General features: G+C 40.8%; 1 protein-coding gene and 1 long non-coding RNA gene across 6 annotated transcripts in view; one reads left to right on the forward strand and one right to left on the reverse strand.

Annotated features, from left to right (window-relative positions):
• The window catches only part of Phka1 (phosphorylase kinase regulatory subunit alpha 1), a 110958-nt gene extending 91025 nt beyond the window's left edge, over nucleotides 1-19933 (forward strand). For 3 of the 5 annotated variants that reach the window (XM_027431805.2, XM_027431810.2, XM_027431806.2), the window contains 7 exons: nucleotides 20-58; nucleotides 182-220; nucleotides 3852-3902; nucleotides 8809-8979; nucleotides 12033-12086; nucleotides 15410-15610; nucleotides 19103-19933. In XM_027431805.2, coding sequence (XP_027287606.1) covers nucleotides 20-58; nucleotides 182-220; nucleotides 3852-3902; nucleotides 8809-8979; nucleotides 12033-12086; nucleotides 15410-15610; nucleotides 19103-19276 — 729 coding nt within the window. In that variant the 3' untranslated portion in view covers nucleotides 19277-19933. The remainder of the gene's footprint in view (nucleotides 1-19; nucleotides 59-181; nucleotides 221-3851; nucleotides 3903-8808; nucleotides 8980-12032; nucleotides 12087-15409; nucleotides 15611-19102) is intronic. The other 2 variants (XM_027431808.2, XM_027431807.2) reach the window with 2 other exon arrangements.
• A 5024-nt stretch (nucleotides 19934-24957) lies between these two features.
• Nucleotides 24958-27528, reverse strand: part of LOC118237821 — a 44980-nt gene continuing 42409 nt past the window's right edge. Inside the window, exons 3-4 of the long non-coding RNA XR_004771385.1 lie at nucleotides 26410-27049; nucleotides 24958-25485 (exon numbers count right to left, since the gene is read on the reverse strand). This is a non-coding gene — a long non-coding RNA (uncharacterized LOC118237821). The remainder of the gene's footprint in view (nucleotides 25486-26409; nucleotides 27050-27528) is intronic.

Genomic DNA, 27528 nt, shown 5'->3' on the forward strand with positions numbered 1-27528 from the left:
ACCTTTTTTTTTTTTTCAGGTGGAATTTCGTAGACTGTCTTTCTCTCCTGAGAATCAGGTGAAACAACGCAAGATCTTCTAACATGAACTGACCTTTACTTACCCTTTTAGAATCAGACATTGTTATGATCATTTATTTTGTTTCACATCCACAGTATAACTCGAACCATTTATTTTTCAGGTGGAATTTCGTAGGCTGTCTGTCTCTGCTGAGAGTCAGGTGAAACAACAAAGACTTTTAAACCTATTTTAATCAGCCTTTAATTCCATATAGCATGCATGATCTTAAGAGCTTTCCACAAGTAATAACAAACCGTGGAATCTCCCTCATAGCAACTGTTTGTAGATAGCTTTCCCTTTTTTACTGATCAAATGACTTAATTTTAGGAGGAATGTGACTGGCAACAGATAACAAATGCCCTGAGTGCCCTCATTACAGCAGACTTAAGGCTTTTAAGAATAACTATCTGGGGAGATAGCTCAGCAATTAGTTGCAGAGAACCTAGTTTTGTCTCCCAGCACCCACATGGTGGCTCACAACAGTCTGTAACTCCAGTTCCAGGAGACTTAGTGCTGTCTTCCACTGCATGCATGTGGTACACAGACCCATACAGGCAAAACACTCATACACATAAAATAAAATAAAAATAAATAAATCCTTTTAAAGAACGGGGCCAGAGAGATGTCTCAGTGGTTAAGAACACTTGTACCTTTGTGGAGGGCAGAGATTCAGTTCTCACTACATGCATGGTGGCTCACATCTGTCCTTAACTGTAGTTCCAGGGGATCAGATGTCCTCTTCTGGCTCCATGGGCACCAGGCACACACATACTACATATGCAGGCAAAACATGCATACACATAAAATTTTTTAAAATGCGTTAGTTCTTCGAAAGTTAAAAATAAAATAGAATAGGTAGGTCAGGTGGTGGTCACACACCTTTAATCCTAGCGCTTGGGAGGCAGAGGCAGGCAGATCTCTGTGAGTTCAAGGCCAGCCTGGTCTACAGAGAGAGTTCCAGGACAGCCAGAGCTACACAGAGAAACTCTGTCTCAATAAAACAAACAAAAAAGGTACTCAGGAGAATACCAGAGTAAGTGAAGGCTTTATTTTATAGTCTTTTGGGGGGAGTTAACATGTGCCAAGGCCCTGGATTTCATCCCAAACACCATAAAAATAAATGACAGGATGCTTTCATGAGATTTTATCACAAAATTAAACTTTCTTAATAGTATAAAAGAAGTCCACTGAATGATTCTTATGTATGAAGAGGAGACACATCTACACATGACTAGGAATCAGTAAGAGTCACCAAACAATATATTATAGCCTCCTTTCACTGTGGGCAACAATGAATGGCTTGTTGCATTATACAAAGAAATACCTAATATCTTTTAAAATTCTGGGAAATCATAGTATTTTAAGATCTACAAGTTGAAAAAGTGCTACTTTAATCCCTTCTAATAGCACTTCTTTTTAACTGTTGCAGAATTTCACACATTCATATAATATATTTTTATCAAGCCTATTTCTCAGTCCTTCCCCTCCACCTTTTTCTCCATTATCCCTCTCTACTTTCCTCACACAACTTCATGTGCTTTTTGTTCAAACCCATTGAGTCCTCTTAGAGCTGCTAGCATTGTGTGGGTGTAGGGCTGTCTACTGAAGCACGAGCAGCCTTTTAGGGGCCACATCCCTGAAGAGAACTGACCTTCCCTCCCCCAGCAGCCAGCAATTACCAATAGCTCCTCATCTGTGAGTAGAGTTTCTGAGCCCCTCCCTAACCATGCTTAGATTTTGGCTGACTTGGTTTTGTGCATGGTATGAGTTCATGTGTGCAACAGCCATGTCATTCCTGGAAAACACTGTTTCACAGTGGTCTTCTTTAAGTCTTTCCACTCCCTCTTCTGCTGTGATTGCTGAGCCTTGAGGGTGTGTGATACAGATGTCCCATTTAGGACTGAGCATTCCAGTCTTGTATTCTCTTCATGATGACCAGATGTGAGTCTCTATATTAACTATCATCTACTTAAAAAGAATCCTCTTGCATTAATCTTGGTATGAACTTAGAGGGCAATTTGATACTATGTCCTTTTAGACAAATGACACTAGTAAGTTCTCTCATAGGGCCTATGACCTAAAGACTATTCTTACAGAGATCATTTCTGTAGTTATTAATAACACTTCTTTAAAAAGGTTTAAAACCTCCTGCCCTCAAAGTAGAATGATAATAGCTTACGCATTAAAACATCCTAGATAGAAGAGGCAAAACAGAGGTTTTGTTTCTTTGAAGGGGGGCTCTGAAACCATTTGGGAGAATAAGCCAATGCTTGAAGCCTACTTTTGAAGGACACTTGAATGCTTTCCTTAAATATTCTTTGGAGTTCATAATTTATACAAGGGAGAGTTTGGAATAAGAAGATGGTGCTGCAAATCTCTTAGCATATTTCATAAAGAAAAGTTGCACTCTAAAATACCTTTTGTATTCAGTTTCACGTGGTTTGTAAACAATCCTATATGATATGAACATTCAGAAAATTAAAGTTTATAAAAACATAAAAATAAAAAATAAAAAAAGAAGATGGTGCTGGAGATGGCCCAGTGGTTAAGAGCACTGGCTGTTGACCCAGAGAACCTGGGTTCAGTTCCCTGCACCCACATGATGGCTCATAGCATCTGTTACTTCAGCCCCAGGTAACCTTTTTCTGGCCTTCATAGCCACTGTATGCATATGGTACACAGACAAACATGTGCGAAACACATCTATACACATAAAATAAAAATATCAAACATAGTTTAAAAGAAAAAAGGTGCTACTCTGTTTTGAGGTTTTTGTTTGTTTTGTTGTTTTTTTGTTTTTTGCTTGTTTGGTTATTTTTTTTTTTTTTGAAACAGGGTTTCTCTGTGTAGCTTTGGAGCATGTCCTGGAACTCACTCTGTAGACCAGGCTGGCCTTGAACTCACAGAGATCCGCCTGTGTCTTCCTCCCAAGTGCTGGGATTGAAGGTGTGTACCACCACCGCCCAGCTGGAGCTACTCTGTTTTTTAAACGAGTGTTCATGTTACAGTTTTTGCCAGGAAATTTTCATTTTCTGAACATTTTCACTGTTTAAATTGGAAAGGACAACTTCAGTGCTGAAAGTTGTTCATTGATGTGATTAGTTAATGATCCTTGTTTTGGTTGAGAGTGACAATGGTTTGGGGGTTTGTTTTGTTTTCTTGTGACAAGAAGCCTGGCTATCCCAAAATTTGCTTTGTAGACCAGGCTGGCCTTGAACTCACAAAAATCTGCCTCCCTCTGCCCACAGAGTTCTGGAATTAAGGCATGTACTATCACACCCAGCTCACATTGTAGTTTTTATAATATCCAATATTACTTGTGAATTCTTTTTATGATTGGAACTCAAAGTCCATATTGCCAGCTAGATGAATATGATGGTTAAACTTGACCTTTTTAGCTACTTGAAGTTTTTCTCCTACGTATTTACTACCTATAGATCTTCAAGGGGGCCCAATTGTTAGGACTATAATTTAAAGAATAGGGAGCTTACATTGTCATTGCTTTCTTATTTTATAACATTGCTTTTCATCTTTACCTGCCTGTCTGGTACTTTGCATTTTTCTCTGACACTTACCAGTACTCTAATTTCTAGGCAAAGATATTTCAGGGTAGTTTTACTTATTTTACCCTTTGTCATGGCATTTGGCATAAAGTTATTTCATTGATTTTTTAATGATAACATACTAATTACTTAAATAGTCTGTAGTTTAATACCACTACTAATTTTTAAAACAAATAATGGCTGCCTTGCCTCTCTTTAAAATTTTTATTTTCTCAATCTCTTTTATAGACTAGTGGTGGTCATCCCTCAGGTATAGATATGATGTCACCGTCCTTTCTGGTAACTGATCTTATTTTATCTCATGTTTCATTCACAAGTGGTTTAACATGCTGTTATATGAATCATAACATAGTATTTAGCTATATACAAAAAACAAATTGGAGGCTGGAGAAATGGCTCAGTGGTTAAGAACACTTGTTGCTCTTGCAGATGACCTGGGTTCCAGTACCCACATTGTAGTTCACAACCATCTTTAACTTTCAGGTACTCCTGTGGTATGCCTTCATACACATAAAATAAATCTAAAACTAAAAACCAAATAATTAAAACAAATTGATCATGAACTAACACAGCTATAAAGCAATTTCATATAAAAGGTCTGTTTCTTTCCTAATAAGGTAGGAAAGAGAGTTCAACTCCAGCCTCTTTCTGATTTCAGAAAAAGAATAAGTTTTTGTTATGTACATGTTCCTTCTTTGAACTGATGCAAGTGTGCATCACTGTATATCAAACAGTGGACTAGACAGCATCAACATCAGTTTGGGATTAATTTGAAAAAACAAATTTTGGTCTGTGTCCTAGTGATACTGAATCAGAAAGACTGGGCTAGGCCCCAGCAATATGTTGTAATAAGCTGTTTAGGGAATTCCGACGCACTTTTAAATTTCAAAGCTCCTCTGTTGTGGTAGGTCTTCTGAAAAGTAATTCACTTAGGGAATGTGAACTAAGTGCCAACTTTATGTCATACACTGGAAATACAGCATTGAACAAAATGGAAATGACTTAATGAAGCTAACAATTTGGGAAGATTCTTTTCTAATTAAATGTCTTTGATTTTAGTTTTTTCCACTTTATTAGAATATATTAAGCTATGAAATAATGTGTTTGGCTATGACATTTTCTTATATGTATAATGTACTTTAATCATATAAATTTGTCTGGTTTAAATTATAAAAAGTTGTGATTTAATTTCTCACAAACTGAAGAAATTTGGGCTAAACAAAGAGAGCTATTGGAAATAATATTTTGACTAACTTTACATAAGTACCCTGCATTGAATAAGGAGGAGTTTGCCAGTTTTGTGATTTCCATGTTACCGACAATAGCATTAATGATTTAGGAAATTAAATGAGAGAAGTTATTTTCTTGGAAAATGTTTCCATAGTCCTTTATTTTGTATTTATTTCTGAATCTATTCTGTCAAATAATCACTTTAAGCAATGAATTTCCTCCTTTATTTAGCATAGTTTGTCAGAGTTCTTTATATTGTCATACATTCCATTCCTTTTTATTGTAGAATGATAACCACAGTATTGTTACACCATATTCTCTTTATCTGTTTATCAGTTGATAGACATCTGAATGGTTTTATGCACAATGTTGCTGTTAACCTTTATGTTCAGATTTTTACATGGATATGTATCTTAGGGTATTTATTGCTGTGTTAAAACATCAGAAGCAGGAATTATGATTGACATGTAAAACAAGCTTGTTTCTAATTTAAATTTAAAAAGAGGCTAAAACAACATCAAGGGAGGATTATTTCAGTTTACATCACAGTCCATCCTTGAGGGAAGTCACGGCAAGAACTCAAACAGGGCAGGAACCTGGAGGCAGAATCTGATATAGAGGCCAGGGAAGAGTGCTGCTTATTGGCTTTCTTCCCATGTCTTGTTCAGCCTGCTTTCTTCCATCAGGACCCCTGCCAGGGATAGCACTACCCATAATAGGCTGGGTCCTCCCCCATTGATCACTAATTAAGAAAATGCCCTGCAGGCTTTCTTATAGCCTAATCGTATGAAAACATTTTCTTAATTGTGAGTCCCTCTTCCCAAATGACTCTAGCTTATGTTAAGTTTACATAAAAGTAGCCAAAACTATATATTTTCATTTTTCTCAGATCTATTTCTATGAGAGTGTATTTTTCCCGTTGCTATTAAAAATACCTAACAAAAGTACTTGCATTCACATATATACATATATAAACACTAAAGGGTAGGTTACACTTATGTAAGAGAGAACATGCACTATTTGTATTTCTGAGTTTGGATTGCCTCTGTTATTATAATAATTTCCAGTTGTACCAATTTCCTACAAATTTTCATAATTTCATTTCTCTTTCAGGCTAAAGTTCCATTGTGTATATGTTCCACATTTTCATTATTCATTTATCACTTGGTAGGCATATAGGTTGATCCCATTATCATTCTATGTTTATTAAAGTAACAAAACACAAGGCTTTACAAGTATTTTATGGTAAGATGTAGAGTCCTTTGTTTATGCTCAGAAGTGGTAAGGCTGTGTCAAATGGTAGTTGTTTTTTGCCATATTTTGAGAAGTTGCCACAAGGATTTCCATAGTAGCTACAGTGAATAAAAGTTTCCCTTCCCCTACCAGATCCTTGCCAGAATTTGTTTGTTTAGTTGTTTATTTATTACGTTCTTTCTCTGTTTTTTGTTTGTTTTTAGTTTTTGTTTGTTTTGTTTTTGTTCCTGTTTTTTTAGACAGGGTTTCTCTGTATATTTCTGGCTGTCCTAAAACTCACTCCATAGACCAGTCTGGCCTTGGACTCAGAGAAATCCGTCTGACTCTGCCTCCCAAGTACTGGGATTAAAGGCCTGCACCGCCGCCGCCACCACCACCACTACCACCACCACCACACTGTGTTTGTTTTCTTAATAATAATTATTATTCAATTAGCCAATGACTTGGAATCTCAACATAGCTCTAAGTTGCATTTCCCTGACTCTTTACCCATTTTAAATTTTATATATTTTTTCAAAACAGGGTTTCTCTCTGGGTGGCTTTGGAGCCTGTCCTGGAACTTGTTCTGCAAAGATCCACCTGCCTCTGCCTCCCAAGTGCTGGGATTAAAGGCCTGCACCACCACCACCTAGCTATTTTTATATTCTAAATACAACATTCTTATAGAATAATGTGACTTGCATATATTTTCTCTTTCTGTGAATTTCCTTTTCATTCTTACTGATGTTCTTTAGGAACAAAAGTCTTCTATAGTTTCTCTGTGTAGTCTTGGCTGTCCTAGAACTCATTCTGTAGAGCATGTTGGCCTCCAACTCACAGAGATCTGCCTGTCTCTGCCTCCCAAGTGCTGGTATAAAAGGCATATGCCACTACTGCCTGGCTAAGTCTTCTGTTTTATAAGATCAGTTTTCTACTTTTTCTTATGTTATTCATATCTAAGAAGTTGATATCTAAATCAGTGACACAAAAATGTAATGCTATTTTTGTACTATATGCTATATTTTAAAGACTTTATTAAAGTACTTTTAACCTTTACATTTGAGGCTATGATTATATTGGGAGGGGATCTCCCTCAGACCAACCCCAGCCTCAGTAATTTAGTAGGAGTCACAGAATTACTCATATAATCATACAAGTATGATTTAGTGCAGCAAAAGGATAAACAACAAAATCAGCAAAAGAAAAGGTGCACTGGCTGAAACCCATGGAAAAACCCACAAGATTCTACAGTACTTCCAGAGCAGAGCCATGTAGGATGCACTAAAATCCTTCCAGTGACATGTTACAGCATAGGAGAAGTACTGCCAACCAGAGTAGCTAATTAATTAAAGACCCAGCACAGAACCCAGGGTCTTTGTTTGGGACTGGTCATGTAAGCAGCCACTGTCTGGCATATCCCAAAACTCCAGATACCCAGGAGGAAAGCAGATGTACATAAATTGCAGTGTTGCCATAATTCCTCTTAAAGCCCACATTTCTAGACTCCAGTCCAAGTGCCAAACCTGTAAAAACTACTTTCAAAAGCAGCACTTCTATCTTCTGTTCTGTGTTGACTTTTTTAGCCACTCAAAAGGGCTGGTCCCATGCCGACACAAAATGAACTCCATGGGGTTTTGAGGTTTTGCTTTTTGCTTTTGTGCTTTCGTGTGGATGTATTGTTTTGTTTTGTTTGGGTGTGGGGTTTTTGTTTTTGTCTTGTGGGTCTTTTGCTTGTTTGTTTTGATTGTCATTTTGTGGTTTTTATTTGTTTTGGGGTTCTTTGTCTTTTTTCCCCTAAACAATTTATTTGAGCTCTCATTTTTATATATAGTATGAGATAAGAGTACAGCTTCATTCTTTGGCATGTGACTATCCAATTGTTCAGCACCATTTGTTTAAAAGACTACCTTTTCTCCCATCTAATTCTCTTGGAACTTTTATTACCTTCACTGTCTGCCATCATAGACTTTAACACTCTGGAACCATAAGCCCAATTAAATGCTTTCTTTTAGAAGTTGCCATGGCTATGGTGTTTTATCACAGCAATAGAAAGGTAACAATGTACAGAGGCTCGTGTAAAGTCATGAGAGTAACAAACAAAACCATAGACCAGATAGAAGTTAAACAGATTAAGCCAGATAAGCAGACTGTTTGGAATGTCCTGTGTTACTGGTATTTTTATCATTGTTACTCTGAATCCCCATCATGCTTTATAAAATGATTGTACATTTCCTCAGGAAAGAGCACACTAACTGGTTGTCCAGTACCAAATGATCAGCCCTGCAAACATACGTACAAGTAACATTATACAGACTGATCAGGTTGTATTTATATATTTAGGAATATTTATGTATATGACAACAATTAATGAAAAGGAAGCCATGAATTTGAAAAAGAGCAAGGAATGATATATGAGAGGCTTTGGAGGGAGGAAAGGGAAGGGGAAATGAAGTAATTATACTACAATGTCAATTAATCAAAGAAATAATTTTAAATGATTATACAAAGTTACAACACTGCAGGCTGCACAGAGGTTGATGGCTTTACTGTCACGTCATTACTTTGGCTCTTTCATGTGCGTTTTCATTCTATAGAGTATTTACTATTCACTTTGCTATACATTATTTATAACTTTTAGGTTTTGAAATTAAAATATAACCGTTATGACACTTGGTCACAGGGACAAAGATCACTTTTGATTTACATTCTTTCTTTTCCCAAGTCCCCTGCAGCCTGTATTGCTGCAAGTAATGGATCCTTCCCTACTGTGTGTGGTCAACAGACATGTAAAGATAGTCGTCAAGGTCAATGGCAGAGGCGGAGAAGACTAGATGGAGCACTAAATAGAGTACCGGTTGGATTTTATCAGAAAGTATGGAAAATTTTGCAGAAAGTGAGTGTAACACAGTATTGTTCTTTATTTCCCTCTTGAAAATCTGAATCTATCTAACTGACATGTGACATAATCATAACATGATTCTAATTATATAAAAATAAAATGCTGTCTGATAAAGTGTAGACAAAAAACAAAATGATTTATTATTGTGGCATTAATAACTTACTCTATTGTTCTTATTGTTGCAATGGTATTGTTTCTTTTTCTTTTTGATTTTTTAATTAATTCAAATTAGGAACAAGCTTGTTTCACATATCAATCCCTTCTCCCTCTCCCTCACCCCCATCCCTCCTCCCTCACCCCCAACCTACCCCCCACCCCATTCACCCTCCACTCCCCAGGCAGGGTAGGGTCCTCAACAGGGGCTCCCCAAAGTCCACCAGCAAAGTCATCCTATGCTGGGCCTAGGCCCTTCTCCATGTGTCCAGGCCAAGAGTGCATCCCTTCACTTGGGATGGGCTCTCAAAGTCCCTTCTTACACCAGGGAAAAATAATAAGCCACTACCAGGGGCCCCCTAGAGTGCGGAGGCCTCCTCATTGACATCCATGTTCAGGGGTCTAGATCAATCCTGTACTGGCCTCCCAGACAGCAGTCTGGGGTCCATGTGTTCCCCCTTGTTCAGGACAGCTGTTTGTGGGTTTCACTAGACTGGTACTGACCCCTTTGATTTTCATTCCCCCCTCTCTGCTACTAAGTTCCAGAGTTCAGTTCAGTGTGTATCTGTGCGTGTCTGCCTCTGCTTCCATCAGCTACTGGATGAGGGCTCTAGGATGGCATAAAAAGTAGTCATCAATCTCATTTTAGGGGAAGGGTGTTTAGGTTATCCTCTCCACCATTGCCCAGATTGTCAATTCATGTCATTCTTGTAGGTCTCTGGAAATCTCCCTAGTGCCAGATCTCTCCTCAAACCTATAATGGCTCCCTCTAATTTGGTATCTCTCATCCTGATCTCCTCTATTCTTCCCCCAACTCAATATTTCTGCTCCTCTATTTCCTCCTCTCCCCTCCTGTTCTCCTCCTTTCTGTTTCTTTTTCTTATGTTTTATTTTCCTTGTTTTGGTGTTTTTGAGACGGGTTTCTCTGTGTAGCCCTGACTTTCCTGGAACTCGCTCTGTAGACCAGGCTGGTCTCAAACCCAGAGATCAGCCTGCCTTTGCCTCCCAAGTGCTGGGAATAAAGACGTGCACCTCTCTGCTTTGGGCCAGAGTTGAACATTGTGGGATATTGCACTACATTTGCTGCCAGTCAATAATGCAATGCTAAGTATCTTGCTTTCATTGTTGTTATTAGGAGACTTCTTTTCTTTCTTTTGAGATAGATCTCATATATCTCAGGCTGGTCTCATGCTAACCAAGGATGACCTTGAACTGATCCTTTTGCCTTTACCTTCTGATGGCTGGGATTACAAGTGTGAACTACCACACCCAGTTATGTTGTTCTTGGGATTTTACCCAAGGCATCATTCATGTGAGGCAAGGACGCTACCCACTGAGCTGTATCTCCATCAAATAGGTCTTGTTTATACTCTCTTAGGTGCTACTTTTGCTTCATTGCCCTTAATAAGGACATGAGAAATATAGGTCATCACAACCCTGACTTAGGTTTTTTTACCCTGTCATCATGGGATCTTCCAGGGACATTATCAGATGATATTTTAGAAATAGTGAAAGTTGATTCCTCAGATTATTTTCTCTGAGGATCTTCATTTCATAGATTACTGAGAGTTTGCTTTGTTGCATCTATTATAGCATGATATGGAAAAGTCTATATTTTATCTCCCCAGGTATTCATGGATTACTACAATTAAACTTAATAGATAAGTGTTAGGTACTCTGTCTAGTGTACCACATAAAAACTAAAGAACATCTGTTCATTGTCATCAATTGAATGAATCTTTTGAGTTGAATCTTGTGGCTACCTCCTTTCAAAGCAACTGTTTTGCAAAGCCAAAATGATTTGTAATAAAGATGCCCATTCACAAGGCAGGCAGGATGGCTCTTGCCACCCGAGTTCCATACAAGGGACTCACATAATGGAAAGCAAGAACTAACTTCTGCAAGTTGTCCTTTGACTTCCACTGGTTTGTTGATGTGTGCCTACCCTAGCACCAGCACACACAAATGTTTTAAATGGATGCTTAATCCAAGCCGTAGGGTAACACTATTGATGAGGGACTCAACTAAAACAAGTAGGAATGGCTCATATCCATCAGTACATATTGGCAGTCTAAGTCTCTTGAAGGCCTATTTAATTTCTTCAAAATGTGTGTGGAGGTGTGGGGGTGTATTTTCATGCACACACATGCACATGTACGTGTGCACACACATGGTAGGGAGCACATGCCATAACGTACATGTGGAGGTCAGAGTCCATAGCATTGTGGAGTAGGTTCTTCCTTTCTGCCTTTACTTTGGATTTTGGGAGTAAACTCTTGTTATTGGACTTGCATGGCTGTTGGCAAGTACCTTTTACCTGTCAAGCTGTCTTGCCAGGCCTTGAAGGCCTCCTGGTGATGATTCTGGGACCTAGCATGATACTCTTCTAGGGAGTGTCTGAATCTGGTGTCTAATCTATCCCAGAAAGATCTTCTCTGCCCACTCCACAACCCTAAGAAGAGGACAAACAGGTAGTCCCATCCTGAATCTTGGTACTTAGAAATCATGAAGCCATGCTTGGGCACATGGGCTATAGGGCCTCTGTTTAGATTAAAGTCTCTTTAATCAAGAAGACACCAAGGCAAAACATAGGCCAGAGCTAGGTTATAGAACCCAGCAAGCTCGGCCAGAACAAAAGGGCCCGGGTCCCCATGTGCAGCCCCTTAAGAAGCTCCCTTACGTCACCCCGGCTTTCCTTCACCATGCCCTTATGGGCGAGTCCCGGGTCCACCTGGTACCTGTCCTAGGACTATTGGGCGGGGCTAGGGTGTCTCCCTACAGGCCTCTATCTGGTCTGTGGTTACTCAGACCATAACCTAGAAATACCAAGTCTGTCTTCTCGCCTCCCTGTTGTTACTTTGTCTCTGGTAATAACATGTTTTTCTATCTCACAGTGTCATGGACTTTCTGTGGAAGGTTTTGTTCTTCCTTCTTCAACCACGAGAGAGGTAAGAATCTGTCTTTTACATTTACATGCTGGAAACCTTGACGATCTGAAATATTTCAGTTACCAATTATCGAATTGATATTGATTGAATTGGTATTATTGAAACTAAATATATAAATTAGTTTTCAAAGAAACACACCCATGCTTTTATAAATAAATTGACTGAAATGCATTGAGGAGGTAAAATTGGAGGGGAATATTAGACAATAATAATATGGTACTGGGGAGTTGCCTTGGTCAGTAAACCGAGTTTGAATCCCCAGCACCCATGTAAAATAAAAATGGGTATGGCTATGCATGCCTGTAATGCCAAACCTGGGGATGTGGTGACAAGTGAATTGCAGGGGCTTGCTGGCCAGTTAGTCTAGCTGAAATGGAACACTCCAGGTTCAGTGAGAGACCCTGCTTCAAAAAAGATGGAAAAACAATTAAGAAAAACATCTCATGCCAGCTTCTCACTTTCACATTTGCCTACACAGTCAAGTGCACCAGCACACATGTATACAACACATACATACACACCCATACAAATCAATAATTCTATGTTTTATTAGTAAGAATAGCTTCTTGTGCCAGGCAGTGGTGGTGCACACCTTTAATCCCAGAACTTGGGAGGCAGAGGCAGGCAGATGTCTATGAGTTCAAGGCCAAGCTGGTCTACAGAGTGAGTTCCAGGACATCGAGGGTTGTTACACAGAGAAACCCTGTCTCAAAAAACCAAAACAACAACAACAAAAGACTAGCTTCTTGTAATGGTTAATTAAGGTTTTTCTATGTGAGACTGGGAGTCAGAGAAGGCAAAGGGGGTACAGGTGTTATGAATGGCTTCTTACATTCTCCCATCTCTTTCACCCCAACCTTTCTCTAATAGGATACTTGTAGACCTGTGCTGATCTTGACCTCTAATTTTATATTAGAGCAGCGATTCTCAACCTTCCTATTTCTGTGACCCTTTAATACAGTTCTCATGCTGTGGTGACCCTCAACCATAAAATTATTTTGTTGAGGCCGGGCATTGGTGGCGCACGCCTTTAATCCCAGCACTCGGGAGGCAGAGGCAGATGGATCTCTGTGAGTTCAAGGCCAGCCTGGTCTCCAGAGCGAGTGCCAGGATAGGCTCCAAAGCACACAGAGAAACCCTGTCTCGAAAAACAAAAAAAACAATTTGTTGCTACATCATAACTGTTATTTTGCTACTGTTACGAATCATAATGTAAATATCAGATATGCAATCCCTGTGAAAGGGTCGTTTGACTCCTGTAGGAGGGCTGTTTTAGACTGCCAGTCCCCAAATAATGACATGGAGACTTGTAAATTATGAATGCTCAGCCTTATTTTAGACTTGTCTCACCAGCTCTTAGAACTTATAGTAACCTTACATTTAACTTATATTAACCCATTTCTCTTCATCTCTGTTTTGCCTTGAGGCCTTTTACCTTTCTTTCCTTCTGTAGGTCCTATTTTCCTGCTTCTGTGGCTGGCTGGCTGGCTGCTGCCTGGCTGGCTGGCTGGCGCTGGGCATCTCCTTTCATATGCATTCTCTCTCTCTCTCTCTCTCTCTCTCTCTCTCTCTCTCTCTCTCTCTCTCTCTCTCTCTCTCTGTGTGTGTGTGTGTGTGTGTCTGTCTGTCTGTCTGTCTGTCCTTCTCCCCCTCATCCCCTCTCCCTCTCTCCCCCTCATCCCCTCTCTCCTCTCCCTCATTCCCTCTCCCTCTCATCCCAAGCCTAGATTCCTCCTCCTCCTTATTCTCTCTGCCTGCCAGCTCCACCTATCCCTCTACTCTCTAGCTATTGACTGTTCGGCTTTTTATTAGACAATTTGGGTTCCTTAGGAAGGCAAAGCAACACATCTTTACATCATTAAACAAATGCAGCATGAACAAATGTAACACACCTTTACATAGTTAAAATAATATTCCACAACAGACCCCCCAAGGGGGTCGGCCACCCACAGGTTGAGAACCTGTGTATTAGAGTAACTTTCCAACTTAGCTAATTAGATTTTCCAGAGAGGAAATCTGAGCATTTGTAATTTTTTAATCTCTAGACTAACACTATTTCCAACCATAAATAATTATGGTTGGAAAACATAGCCATGAAACACAGATACTGATTATCAGATGTTTTTGATTGTTTTGTACTACCAAAGTAGGACTAATGAGTTTAGAAAGGATAAAACTCTCAAAAAGTGCTTTTGTTGCAGTATCATCTGGATGTGCCAGTACTGAGTACTGAGTGTAATGTCTCAGACCTTTACTGTCGAATACAAACCCTTTATGTAACCGAGAACACCATGCTACATTCTGTGCATTTAAACAGTGTTGAAATATTAATAGTAATAATGTAAACCTAATACCTTTAAGAGTCCTCAAAGAACTTTCACATTTTTAAAATTTGATTTCTCAGTTCAACTTTGTAAGATACCCAAGAAGAGAATGTCTTTCCCTGTTTATAGATAAGGAAACAAACTTGGACATTGATTATCCAAGGTCATTTTACTCTTGACACAAGTTTTGAACCAATCTTTAGATTCCAAATCTAATTGGTTCTATAGAGTATAAACTCAATACAATTTTATCAAAAAGTATTTCTCAATCCACTTCACCCCAAAGTAACTGCGCTTCAAAGTTTTTAAAAAATTTTAAATGTGTATGGGTGTTTTGCCTGAATGTATGTGTATGCACCCTATGCATGCCTGGTCCCTGTGGAAGTGAGAAGGGGTTAGATCTCCTGGAACTACAGTTAAGGATGGTTGTGAGCCACCATATGGGTAATGTGAATTGAACCCAAGTCTTCTGGAAAAGCAGTTAGTGCTCTTAACCACTGAGCTATCTCTCCAGTCCCATAGCCACATTTCTTAGGATCCATCTTATTCTAACAATATGTAGCTATTTCACATAATTATATTCATCATAGTGTTTCCTCTAGTCAGGGTCATTAGATTTAGTCTTATGAATGGCATCATATAGCCTCATGAAGTTGCTATAGCATGTCATCACTTATGTATTCATCACCATGTTTAGGTTATATCAAGTTTCGCCTGTGTGACTGATGCTACCATAAACATTCATACACATGGAGCTTTTCTTCTCTGGATTATTTTCTTAGGACCAACTCCCAGAAATGATATTTGGGGTTAGAGGACATTGACACTTTGACTCTTGTTATGCATTACCAGATTGTGCTTGCAAAACAACTGAACCAGTTTACACCATTCGATTAAAGGGGCTGCAATTATAGGGGTTTTACTGCTTTTCAAAAGAAAAGATTTGATGTTCTTGGGTGATGAGATTCTTGAAAGTCATTTTCCCTTTTTCTACCACAGATGACCCCAGGCGAGATTAAATTCTCTGTCCATGTGGAGTCTGTTCTGAATCGTGTACCTCAGCCTGAGTACCGCCAACTTCTGGTTGAAGCCATCCTTGTCCTTACCATGCTGGCAGATATTGAAATTCACAGCATTGGGAGCATCATTGCTGTGGAAAAAATAGTACATATTGCCAATGACTTGTTCCTTCAAGAACAGGTAGGTTGCCTAATGTGGTGCACACCTGTAGTCATGGCACCCAGGAGTTGCAGGCAGGAGGATTGGGAATTGAAGGCCAGCCTCAGCTACGTAGTAAGCTTAAGACCAGATTGGGCTACATGAGACCCAAAACATACAAGAGATGCTTCCTTCTCAGCCACTGTGAGAGAAGACAAAAGTAGCCAAGATTGTCTAAACAGTCCTAGTTTTAAATGCTCTGGAATGTTATCAATCCACATATGAGAAAATATGATCCATTTTAGACATAGACTCTAGATTTGGAATGTCTACAGTCTTTTTGAATTAAGGTGGTTTAGAAAGAAATAAAACCAAATAAAATATGAAGGAATATAAGCCAAACTCAGTAGTACTAGAAGAAGGTGGAGGTTCCAATGTAGTCCACTAGGGTTATCTCCAAGTGCTAACATTATTTTGGTTATTAACAGACATGAAAAATTAAATCAATTATTAATTGATATTTAATTCTCAAAAATGCTCTACAATAGAGAATTCTAAACAATATAACTTTGGGCCAAACCTAAAGGAGACTTAAGGAGGACAGTTGTTAGTATTCAGGCATCTGTACTGGCCAGTCCTTGGTGTTCTGACAGGATATGCCCTCAGCTGCAGCCACTAAGAGCACCACCTGTGCGTATTCACTATGTTCCCTTTTAAAAGGGCCCTGCCCACCTCCCATCCTTCTCTCTCCCTCTTATCTCCCTCTGTGTCTGACTGTCCCTCTGTGTCTGTTTCTCTCTGTCTCTGTCTGTTTCTCTCTGTCTCTGTCTGTTTCTCTCTGTCTCTGTTTCTCTCTGTCTGTTTCTCTCTGTCTCTGTCTCTCTGTCTCTCTGTCTCTCTCTCTCTCTCTCTCTCTCTCTCTCTCTCTCTCTCTCTCTCTCTCTCTCTCTCTCTCTCTCTCTGTCTCTCTCTCTGTCCCTCTTCCTTCTCTCCTGCTGCTCTTCTCCCTAGAGGCTAGTCTCTCCCCTCCCCTTTCTACTTTTTTTGTTTGTGGACTATTTTCTTTTCTTTTTTATTATTTTTATTTTAGAAACAATCTTATTTTACTTATCAATTCCCCCATTCCCTCACCCTCCCATCCTCCCATGCTCCCCACCAACCCCCCCCAACCCACCCACACCCACTCCGTAAGGATAGTGAGCCCTGCCACGGGGGATCATCAAAGTCTGCCACATCATTTGGGGGATGTGTATATGGGATGCAGTAGTATCCCTCCATAGGGAATGGGCTCCCAAAGTCCATTTGTGCATTAGGGATAATCACTGGCTCCACTGTTAGAGGTCTCATAGACTTTCCAGGCCTCCTAGCTGGCACCCACACTCAGAGGGCTTGGTCCGGTCCAATGCTAGTTCCCAGCTTTATATCAGGGGTCTCTGTGCTCTCACTAGGTCAGGTCAACTGTTTCTGCGGTTTTCTCCAGCATGGTCTTGGCTCCTTTGCTCATCCCTCCTCCCTCTCTACAACTAGATTCTGGGAGTATGGCTCAGTGCTTAGCTGTGGGTGCCTGCTTCTGCTTCCATCAGCTACTTGATGAAGGCTCTAGGATGGCAATTAAGGTAGTCATGTATTCATTTAAATAGGGATAGGAGAATGCAAGTCTACCCATTTAGGCAGATGGAGATTTACAGAGCAATACTATCTTTTCGACCATGCAGTATGATCTAAATATAAATATATCATAATATATGAATTGAAAGATAAATTATAATGTATGATGTAAAAGATACATTTAAAAGATGTGTCAGTGCCACAATCCTCACACATAAATGAAGGAGAGGATGTAATTATATCACTAGACCCAAGATAAATGATAAATGGGTGTTAATTGGGGGACAATTACACAGAAAAATATAAAGAACTGCCGGAGCATTTCCCTGCTCTTCCTGCTAGATCCACTGACCCAACAGAAAGAGTGCACAAAGGAAAGCCATGCCTTTAGCTCCTCTCTTTCTACTTCCATCTGCCTGAAGCCACACCCAAAAGGGTGTGGCCACCGTTTCAGGTCCACAGAGAAGATGCCTACACATAAAAGGACATAAAACACAAATACAAAAAATAAAATTGGGAAACTCACCTATTCACACTGTGAATGATGTTCTTAAATGAATAGCTATTCTGAGCTATTCTTACCTCAGTGTAAGGCTAATGGGGATGTCCTTCTGTATATATGTTACTCTTGTTGGTTGATGATTAAAACATGGATTGGCCAGGCAGAAAGATAGGCAGGGCTAGGGGACATAGAGAATTCTGGGAAAGTTAGGCAGGAGATCCTACCAGAGAGGGTCACCATCTAGCGGAGGAAAGAGTAAGAAGTCTGGACCATTTTCTGGTAAGATAAGACCACGTGGAAATACTTTGATTAATAGAAATGGGTTAATAATTTAGAGAGAGAGCCAGCCAATAAGAAGCCCAAGCCATCAGCCAACAGTTTCATAATTAATACAGGGTCCCTGTGTTTATTTGGGACCAGGCAAGAAAGAAACCAAAAGTAACAAATTGGAAGTAAGGCTTCTTTGCCTGTGAGCAAGCTTTCTCAGAGAAAGGCCACCGCTGTTTTTATGAAATACCAGAAAGAAGTTAACTAGCCAAGTCTGCTGTCTCAAGGCTATGGCATTACTGTACAGAATTTCATTTTTAACCTTTAGTGTGTGTGTGTGTGTGTGTGTGTGTGTGTGTGTGTGTGTGTGTGTGTGTGTGTGTGTGTGTGTGTTTGCTCACATTTTGATGTGTGCAGTAAGTGTTGAGGCCAAAATAGAGAATCAGATCCTTTGGAACTGGAGTCACAGGAGACACAACCATGGTTTCTAGCAATGTAACCTGTGTCCAATGCAGCAATACTCAGTGCTCTTAATTGCAACAATACCCAGTGCTCTTAATCACTAAGCTCACTTGCTAACCACATTTTTATTTAAAATTTATCTGCTAAATAAATGAATGGAAAAAAAGAAGGAGGGAGGCATGCACGTGGAGGCTCTCTTTCACCTGACTGAGCTGCCTGGGAAGCCTTTCTGGGTATGTCCTGCTCAGGTGCAAACCTGGTCACTGGCTCCCTTCTGTGAATATTTTTCCCCAATAACTACCAGTTATCAACCTAAAAAAATAAAATAAAATTTATCTTTATACATTTTAATTAAAATATATTGCATCATTTTCCCCTTTTCTTTCCCAAAGTTTTCCCTTCTTATTTCTGTTAAGTATGTGTAAGTTAAGTATGTGCAAATATATGAATAAAATCTACTGAGTCCATAAAAAGAAAATTCTAAATAGTAATTAAAATAATTCAGGGAGCCTAGTATCAAATGTCATGTATAGAAATTCATATCCATCCTCCATAACCCTGGTCCCCTTCTGCTTAAACAGCCAAAGAACTGGCCATAGGAAGGAAGCTCTGAGCTATACTAATCAGAGTTTGATTTAATAGGATTAGTAACTTTTCCTTCTCATTGTGTTTTCCCATCTTTTAAAATCAAATAGAAAACCCTCGGCGCAGATGATACCATGTTGGCCAAGGATCCTGCATCTGGCATCTGTACTCTTCTGTATGACAGCGCACCCAGTGGCAGATTTGGCACCATGACCTATCTCTCCAAAGCAGCTGCCACCTATGTGCAGGAGTTTCTGCCACACAGCCTCTGTGCCATGCAGTGAGGGCTATGGGTTCTGGCTGCTGGAAGACTTTCAACATCTGGTCACTGTCTTGGTTGGTTTGCATGGAACTGAAATGTTAGCACCTGACCACTCCCCATACCCCTTTCCTGCCCATCCCTCCCAAGAAGAGAGAACTTTGCTGATAATCTCACTACTTTTGAAGAAAAGAATTCCTTACTTGGAAACTTGCCTCCAGTGTGAAAGTTCAACCAGTCTACAATCACTATCCTTACTTTTATGGTTCAGAAAAGTCTGCATGTGTTTTTACTATGTAGAGCTGTTACCAACTTAGTTTTCTAACTCCTATTGGGGAGCAGGTATTAATAAGTTATTTTGAAGCTCAATTTTCTTATTTCTGGGCTTTCTTTCTTCTTTTTGTGTGTGAGTGGTGGGTCTTTATTGGACCATTATTTCAAGAGCATAGATGCTAAGTTGTTGGATTTTATGCTGCTGTAAATTGGAAATGTCTACTTTAAGTGCCTTTACTTAGGAAAAGCCAGCATCAGATCATGGCTTCCTTCTTCACTCAAAGGTTGCTTCATATTGAGTGGTGAAATAGTTTCTTTATAGAAGTATTGCCATTCCCTGTTGTTCTTTCTGTATCTGCCCATTGCCTACTCTGTGGTGAAATATTAAAAAATTTAAGCTCACATGTAAGTTTAAGGATTCCTGTGTTAATACTTCAAGTCACATTTTATGGGAACAGATGCTACCAGGCACATATTTGAGAACACCTGGAATTACCCAGAGAAATGGAGCCAGGAGCCCAATTCCAAAGAGGAAGGGAAAGGAAAGAAGTTACGGAGGTGTGCTTTACACACAGGGAGGCAAGAGCCCACCAGAGGTAGGTAGGGTGCTTGTGGACAGTTTGAACATAAAATCCTTGCCTCTGGAGCATAGCCCACATACAACACAGAGAGTAACTGAAGCCTGTCTTGAGCAGAGAGAAATCCAGCAGTCTGGTCTGTGGCTGCTCTACAAATCACCCCTTTCCTGAACTTTCATTTTCCATCTTACCTATTCACTCCCCGCCACTCCCAAGCACCCCTTCTTAGCTCCCTCCTTTCCCACATCTATTCTTCACTTCTTTCACTTACATTTGATTTCACTTCGTAATTCAGGTACTTAATCCTTTAATCTTGGTATTTGTGGCCAAATATCTATTGTTATACCTCTCTCTCTCTCTCTCTCTCTCTCTCTCTCTCTCTCTCTCTCTCTCTCTCTCTCTCTGTGTGTGTGTGTGTGTGTGTGTGTGTGTCTGTCTGTCTGTCTGTCTGTCTGTCTGTCTGTCGGTACATTTAATGGATTGAATAAACATGTAGGTAATATTGCAAACCAAGCCTGATCATACTCACTGCTAATCTGAGAACTTGAGAAGCTGAGGCAGGAGGATTGTGAGTTCAAAGCCAGCCTGGGCTACCTAGCAAGCTCCAGGCAAGCCTGAGTATGAGACCCTGTCTGAAAAACATTTTAAAGCATGTTGTGTGTGAGAAAGCCATGCAGCTAGCGTCAGGCTGACACACAAAGGGTAGCAGAAATACACTTTCCATCCCATTCTCTGGTTCCATGTATCGGTAGCCTGGCTTAGCAGAGGCTTCTCCTGATTTTCCTTATTTCTACCCAGATAATTTCCCACTTAACTCCTCTTTCCCTCAGATTTTTAAGGGTTTTCTTCCAGAACAGAAATGAGTATGATGGGGCTAGCGAGGTCAAAACAGTCACAGAATCAGATATAGTCTTCAGAGCACACCAGCTAAGCACAGTGACTTAGCAAACTGGTGGTAGAAAGAAGCAAAGGGCAGGTGGGCCACCTTTTTCCTCTCATCAGCCATGGGAACACACAATGAGTAGCTCTCTGAATGCATGGTTTGCTGGTCACTTTTGAGGAGAACATACAACCTGTTCTGTAACCTGTTTATCTTTTCACAGCCTGTCAGTGTACCCCGGTCACAGGAAGTACACCCAGCACTATGGGTGGGAGCTGCTACTCCTTCTGGGACCTATTTTCTTGAATTGACTCTGATGCCTGCATTTCTCTGGGGTTGCTGACTTGTCCGTGCATGTAATGCCCAGTAGGTGATATTTAATTTCTAAAGTAACTTTTTACAAAACATTACTCATGTTTTGTTCCTTTTTGTTGTTGTTTTTTTTTTTCAACACAGGGTTTCTCTGTGTAACAGCTCTGGCTGTTTTGGAACTCATTCTGTTGACCAGGCTAGCTTTGAGCTCACAGAGATCTGCCTGTCTCTGCTTCCTGAGTTCTGGGATTAAAGGCATACACCACCATTACCTGGCCAAGTATTTTGTTCATTTTAAGAGTGTTAATATGAAGAAAAAACATGCTGGAACTTTTTTTTAAGAACATAATGTTTTAATGTTAGAATAAAGAATAAGACTTTCCTATGTCTGGTGTCACTGCACAAAACCTTATATATGTTTTGTGATTGAAACTAATTCATTACTTTCACATAATATGTTCGCTTATGTAGTATACTCAAAGTTCATTAACTGGGTCAAATTAGAGTAACATTTATATACCGTACATTATTGTACCTCACATATATAAAAATGCGGGTTTAGTGCTTTAGACAGTTTACTAAAAATATAAGATGGATCTTTACTCCATTCCAACTCTCTAAGTGGTGTTTCTAAACTACTGGAAAGAACTTAAAATAGTTGTTCTCCTAAGTATTTTCAATATTTCACATAATATTGTTTAAAATACACACTGGCAATTTCTATAACAAAAGATAACTTAATCCCGCAACAACAGTGCCTCTGCATCCCCTGCCTAGATAGTTTAGTTTTACTATATTCTGAGAATTTGATGCAAATGATATGGCAAAAGTTGTCACCTTTAGCCATAGTTAACAGAAGTGTGAATGTATATGTGTGTGCATGTGCACATGCATTCCCAAGTAGTCAGGTGAATGTGTGTCACGCTGGTACATATGCACATTGAGGCCAAGGGTCAGCTCTGGGTATCACTCCTCAGAAGCTCTCCACTTTATCTGTTTGGAGTGGAGTCCATGACTGGATCTGGGACTCACCAGTTAGACTAGGCTGACTGGTCAGTGAGCCTCAAGGATCATTCTGCCTAGGTCCCCAGCACTGAGACAGGTAACAAGCATGTGCCAGTACCATGCCCTGCTTGTTCTATGGGGATCAAACTCAGGTCCTCATGCCTACATGACAAGTCTTTACTCGCCAAGCCATCTCCCCAGCCCCTTAGTCTTTACTTTTTGTCCAACTGAAGTAACTGCAGATCTTGGTTTGCTCAGTAGAGCCGTTATTTATGCTTCTTTTCCTGGCATAATTATTAATACCACTTTCTGTCACTCTCATAAGTGTTCTAGGGTCGATGATATGACCACCTTGTATCTAGTAGAAGTCTGATTTCTTTTAAGGCTGTGCCTCAAAGCCAAGAATCTGACCTCAAATCACTAGAAGTACTTTACATCAGTGAATTTAGGATAACAGTTAAACTTGGCACACAAAGAGTGGTTGACATAACAGTCCTTAAAACAAATAGTATGCACAAAGAAGCTAAATTTATACAATGGAAAAAAGAAAGCATCTTCAACTAACGGTGCTGGCATAACTGGATTCGGACATGTAGAAGATTGCAGATTGATGCATATCTATTGCCATGCACTAAACTTAAATCCAAATGGATAAATGACCTCAACATAAATTCAGCCACACTGAACCTCCTAGAAGAGAAGTTAGGTGGCACCCTTGAACAAATTGGTACAGGACACCACCACTTTCTGAACATAACAACAGTAGCTCAAACATTGAGCTCAACAATTAATAAATGGGACCTCCTGAAACTGAGAAGATTCTGTAAAGCAAAGGACACAGTCAGCAAGACAAAACACCAGCCCACAGAATGGGAAAACCCTATTCACCAACCCCACATCTGACAGATGGATGGTCACCAGAATATACAATGAACACAAGAAGTTAGCCACCAAAACACCAAAGAACGCAGTTAAAAGATGGAGTGCAGAAATAAATAGAGAATTCTCAACAGAGGAATTCAAAATGGCTGAAAGACACTTGAGAAGGTGCACAATATCCTTAGCCATCAGGGAAATGCAACTCAAAACCACTCTTGAGATACCATCTTACTCCTGTCAGAATGGCTAAAATCAATAAAACCAATGACAATCAATGCTGGAGAGGATGTGGAGTGCAAACTTGTAAGACTACTTTGGAAATCAATATGGTGGTTTCTCAGGCCTTCTCAGGAAAATGGGAATTAGTCTACCTCAAGACCCAGCAATCCCTCTCTTGGGCATATACCCAAAGAATGCACACTCATACAATAAGGACATACGTTCAACTGTTCATATCAGCATTATTTGTAATAGCCAGAACCTGGAAACAACCTAGATGCCCCTCTACTGAAGAATGGATCGAGAAAAAGTGGTATATTTACACAATGAAGTACGACTCAGCGGGAAAGAACAATGGAATCTTGAAATTCGCAAGCAAATGGATGGAACTAGAAGAAACCATTCTCAGTGAGGTAACCCAAACACAAAAAGATAAACATGGTATGTACTCACACATTTTTGATTTTTAGACATAGAGCAAAGGATCACTAGCCTACATTCCACACTGCCAGAGGAGTTAGGAAACAAGGAGGACCCCAGAAGAAGATTGCATAGCCCCTCCAAGAAGGGGATGGGGACAAGAACCCCTGACCAAATTGGAGCCTGGGGGCAGGGAGAGGAAGGAGAGTCTTCCTCCAGTTGCTGTTTGAAGTAGAAACAGACACCCATAGCTAAGTACTGAACCGTACTACTGGAATTGAGTTGTGGAGAGGGAGGAGGGTTGAGCAAAGGAGCCAAGATGGGGGTGGAGAGACCTGCAGAAACAGTTGACCTGACCTACTGATAGAATGGAGACCCTAATCATAAAGCTGGGGAAACAGCATTGGACCAAACCAAATTCTCTGAATGTGGGTACCACCTAGGAGGCCAAGACAGTCTATGGGACCTCTAACAGTGGAGCCAGTCTTTATCCCTAGAGCACAAATGGACATTGGGAGCCCATTCCCTATGGAGGGATACTATTGCAGCCCAGATACAGCAAGGAGGACCTAGGCCCTCCCGCAAACAATATGCCAGACTGAAGGTCCTTGTTAGAGGGCCTCACTATCCCTGGAGAGGAGTCGGGGGGTGGGTTGGGGTGGGTTGGGTGGGAACATGGGAGGAGGGGTGGATGAGGGAATGGGGGGATGGATATGTAAGTACAAGTAATTAAAAATAATAATAAATAGTATGTGAGTACTTGCCAAATGCATAAACCGTCTTCCCTTCACAGTCAACATTGGAGGTAGGTAGTGCTGACACCCCATCTTACTATTGTTAAGGGAACTGCAGCACTGATAATTGAAGAAATTGCACAAGGCAAATTAGCTAATAAATCGCTGTTCTGGGATTTGAACCCTTGTACTGACTTTGGTGGTGGCGCACGCCTTTAATCCCAGCACTCAGGAGGTAGAGGCAGGTGGATCTCTGTGAGTTGGAGACCAGCCTGGTCTACAAGAGCTAGTTCCATGACAGCCTCCAAAGCCACAGGGAAACCCTGTCTCAAAAAAAAATGTATTCTTCGAGGAAGATTAGGAAAGGATGGGAAGTCAAGGGTCAGTATGTTGAAGCAGCAGAGAAAAGGCTGTGATCTGAACAAAGGCAGCCAATGGGGAAGTGCTAGCTTAATTTATTTAGTTTTCCTCTTCTGCCTCTGCTGGCCAAGCGAGGCAAGGGATGCCCACAAAAGAAAATGCCCCATCCACTCTGACCTTGCAAGTTCAGACAGTACCTTTGGCAATAGCAGGAGAAAGCCAGTCAAATAATTGTGTAGGGCCATCACCCAGGAATCTCAGAACCAGACTTCAACCTCTTGTCTGTTTTCTTGAGTCCTCTGACTCCAAATTCAGTGTCTTGAGAAGGTCTCCTTCCCACGACAGTGTAGGGACTAAACATTTAGACTTGTAGAATGATTTTTGAACTGTGTTAATCTTAAACAAGCATCCAGTCACCCTGTGAGACCACTGCAGGAATCACCGTCAATTCTCGAGCATTAAGCAACAACTCACCATTCTCCACAGTTGAATCATCTGTTGCTTATTTACTGCTCTAGGATGCTATTTCCAGGTTAGAAGAGCTTGTGTGCTGGAGTTCTCAGCTGTTGCTGGTCTGAAAGCATATAAAACAAACCATTTCTCTGCCATCTGACTAGAGATTAGAATTTAGGGCTTCAGTCAGTCAGCCTGCCCCTTCCATTGCCTAGCCCTGAAGGCCCAGATCAAGATTCATTTCCTCCCAACAAAACCAGATTATCACAATTTCACCTTTTAGTCCATTACTACAGCCTCAGACTCCTTCCATTCTGTGTGTAAACATGTGCTGTTGTCTCTCTTCTAAAAAAGCAATTATGGACTTGAAGATCCTCACCAAGGTACGGGGACAGGTCTTAATGACATCCAGTTTGTGCAAACACACTCTCCTCCTCTCTTTCTCCCTTTTTCATCTCCCCATAAGGGTGTGTTTGCATCCACATGTGCAGGTGTGGAAGCCAGTCGTCCACATCAGGTGTCTGCATCAATCACTCTTCAGCTATTTTTATAGACAAGCTCTCTCACTGACCCTGCCCTCAATGAGATCTGCCTGCCTCTGCCTTCCTATCTCGGAGTGTCAGGCTTTTGTGTGGGTACTGAGGATCTGAACTCAGGTCATCATGATTGCACAGCAAACCCTATACTGACTGAGTCATCTCCCAGCCCCAGGGAGCAGGTGCCTTTGAGGCTTGTCTTAAACATGGAACTGATGGAAATTGCTGATGGATTGGTGTAAGCATTTCAGCGAATCGTATGGAATGGACAGGGATGGATTCTGACACTCAGGAGACACAGAATACTGAGTGTTACAGCTCAGATGGAAAGGTATTCTGGCAATCGGGAGCCAAGGAATACCACAGGTCACAGTAAGCATAGCAGCTTACAACCTTGCTCCACGGAAAGGCTCCCCCAGAGTTTCAGCTCTGCTCCGGCAGGGGAGGGCCTCCCCAGTGAAGTTGTTACCCCCCCACCCCCCACCCCCCACCCCAGTGTAACAACTCACCTTTCGCTCTGCTCTGGCGCCTGGGGAAAGTTGTTACTTCTCTCCTCTGCTCCATTCCAGGGAAAGAAGGTCTCACCCAAAACCTCATTCAAGAGATTTATTGGGAGGGAAGAATCCAGGAGAGTGGCTGTCCGAATAGCCAGAAGCTGAACAGACACAGGGTTTGTATAGGGATTCTTAGGGGGCAGAGTTTTTCCAGGGAGACCTCCAGGGTGGGGATTGATAAGATTTCAATCCCTGAGCTCAGAAAAGCTAGATATCCTACTCAGGGACTGGTTAGTTTTCTGCACAGGTTTAGAGTCAGGTTTGGCTCTTGGTTCAGGGCCAAAGTGTGTTTCTGTGGCACTGGTTTCAGGGTCAGGGTGCATTTCTTTGGTTCTGTTTGCAGGGCCAAAGTGTGTTTCTTTGGCTCTACTCAGGGTGTGTTTCTTTAGGTGGCTCTTTCCCCTTGCAGTCCCCCTTTTGTTTATTAATAAAACAACTGGGAATTGGAAAGGGAGTGGCATTATCATTAGACTACTTCCTGCTGAATTGGGGCATTGAGGTTCATGGGACAATCTTCATCTTCATCGTCCAGTTGTGTTCAGGTGTTTCAGACCTCTGGTTCCTCAGCTAGGGACTGGTAATCCTGCAACAGCAACTGTTTGAAAGTCTGGTTAGAAATCCTTTGAAGTTGCTGTTGAAGGAATCTAGACAAGAAGTTTATAAGGCAGGGTGCCACTAGTAGGATTAAGAAAAGGGAGAGAAGAGGCAGTGGTATGCTTGCGTGCCACAGAGAATCAAAGCACTGTGAATGTTTGGACACAGGGGCTGTGTGGCAGTACTATGTGTTATGGTATTATTGCAGTCTGCAGAATCCAAAGTGCCCACAAGGTGTGTTCCTGAGGAGTTAAAGCAGTCTGCGATACTGAAGAGAGGGATGTGGGAGAGATAAGGGGTGGTAGTAATGTTTGGCTCAGAGCAGTTTACTAGTAGCAAGGTAGGAAAGTCTGATAAGACAATGGGTGAGGCCACGAATGGTGGTTGTGAGTTTGACCCAGGAGGGACACACAACCAGCATTCTTCAAAGCAGTTAGGCAAGGCATTATTCAATAGCTGATATGCAGGGATTGAGGTTTG

The sequence above is a fragment of the Cricetulus griseus genome, chromosome X, assembly GCF_003668045.3.
Source record: "Cricetulus griseus strain 17A/GY chromosome X, alternate assembly CriGri-PICRH-1.0, whole genome shotgun sequence".
Lineage (NCBI taxonomy): Eukaryota > Metazoa > Chordata > Mammalia > Rodentia > Cricetidae > Cricetulus > Cricetulus griseus.